Source organism: Colobus angolensis, unplaced genomic scaffold (genome assembly GCF_000951035.1).
Source record: "Colobus angolensis palliatus isolate OR3802 unplaced genomic scaffold, Cang.pa_1.0 Scaffold357, whole genome shotgun sequence".
Classification (NCBI taxonomy): Eukaryota; Metazoa; Chordata; class Mammalia; order Primates; family Cercopithecidae; genus Colobus; species Colobus angolensis.
Window position 1 is genome coordinate 620,515 of NW_012116899.1, and position 1,748 is coordinate 622,262.

At 48.9% G+C, this 1,748-nt stretch overlaps 1 protein-coding gene across 1 annotated transcript in view; it reads left to right on the top strand.

Moving 5' to 3' along the window:
* Position 1: 1 nt before the first annotated feature.
* Positions 2-1,748, top strand: part of FOXI3 (forkhead box I3) — a gene marked incomplete at its 5' end in the record, with an annotated part of 8,641 nt that continues 6,894 nt past the window's right edge. The window contains one exon of the mRNA XM_011953128.1: positions 2-275. Coding sequence (XP_011808518.1) covers positions 2-275 — 274 coding nt within the window. The remainder of the gene's footprint in view (positions 276-1,748) is intronic.

Consider the following 1,748-nt stretch of genomic DNA (forward strand, 5'->3'; position numbering starts at 1 on the left):
GCCCGCGGGGCCCGGGGAACTGGGCTGGCTGTCCATGGCCAGCCGCGAGGACCTGATGAAGATGGTGCGGCCGCCCTACTCGTATTCGGCGCTTATTGCCATGGCCATTCAGAGCGCGCCCGAGCGCAAGCTCACGCTCAGCCACATTTACCAGTTCGTCGCCGACAGCTTCCCCTTCTACCAGCGCAGCAAGGCCGGCTGGCAGAACTCCATCCGCCACAACCTGTCGCTCAACGACTGCTTCAAGAAGGTGCCCCGCGACGAGGACGACCCAGGTGAGGGCCGCCGGCAGGTGCTTTCCAGCCGGGGAGGGCGGACGCGGGGCGCGAGGGCCGGCGCCGAGGTCGGTGTGCGGCTGGAAGATCTGCCAGGAGTCTTCTTGTCCAGGCTGCGGGTGGGAGCGGGTGGAGAAATACAAAGGGAAGGAGCAGGGGATCTTCGGGAGGAAGACTCAGTGAGAAAGAAGCTTGACCTTTACATCCACTCGCAGAGGCCAGCCAATTAGAGAAACGAAAAAAATCTGTATCCCAGAACAGGAGGCTACCCCTGGGTGGTGTTTATCAGGCCTTTTGAAGGGAGGGTCTACTTACAAGTAAGCTCTCAAATAAGGGATTGTTATAAAGGGATCCACGTGAGCTGGGATTTCCATCACGTTTCGCAGAAGACGGGATGGGAGAACTGGGGGCCAGCCCGGCTGTCCCTAGGTGCACTTCCTCCTCATCGGGTTCCAGAGAGGCTCACTGTGTCCTGAATAGAGCAAGTACGGTGCCTACCTCTAGAGATAGTGGCACGGGCATCATGAGACGGGGGTCTCGAATGGGACAACTTTAGCAGGGATGTCCTGCAAATTGCAGTTTGAGTACCTTAACTAGTTAGAAATTTAGAAATGAAGATCCCAAATTTGCTGCGGTTTTGGTCTAAGCCCAGTTGCTCCTGGAATGAGGAGGTCTGTGTTACAGTGGAGTGAATGTTGCCTGCTCTGAGCGGTGGAGGTGGAGAAATGATTAAGAAGAAGAGAGAAACGGAATCCTACTTGAGGCTTTCAGAAGGAACCCAGAACAAGGAAAGGGGAAGGGGGTTGTGATAGAAAAAAGAGAAGAGAGATGAAACCACTTTAGTTGCACATTACAGAGATCCAGGATTTTGTGTAAATTATGTGAATATTCTGGAGCTCAGAATGAGCTCATCCCTGAAGTCACTGTAGAGCGCCACTGTCCAAGGGAAATACAATGCAAACTAAATAATCCAAAATATTGTTTCAACATATAACAAATATGAAAATTACTAATGAGATTCTTTGTTATTTTCTCGGTACTAAGTCTTCAAAATCCCATGTGTATTTTACACTACATCTTAATTTGGACTAGCCATACTTCAGGTGCCCAATAATCGTGTGTGGCTAGTGGCTACCGTATTGGGCAGGGTATGCAGTTCTAGAAGATGCATCCTCTTGATTTGGCTTTTGTACCACCCAAGATTATCATGTAAATTGTCATGTAAACTTTTCTGGACTTTATCCTAAAAGTTCAAGGGTCTATGGCTAGTTTTTTTGTCAAAAAAGTTGGTACCAATGTGGCACAATATACATATCCAGATAGGTGGAGATATTATTGAAATTGTAGTTATATATATATTTTTTTCCTGTAACTATTGGCAGAACATGGTTCAGTGGAGGCAGCCTAGCCCAGTGGTTAGTTAAGAATGCTGAGGGGGTTTTTTTTGAGACAGTTTCATTCCTGTCATCCAGG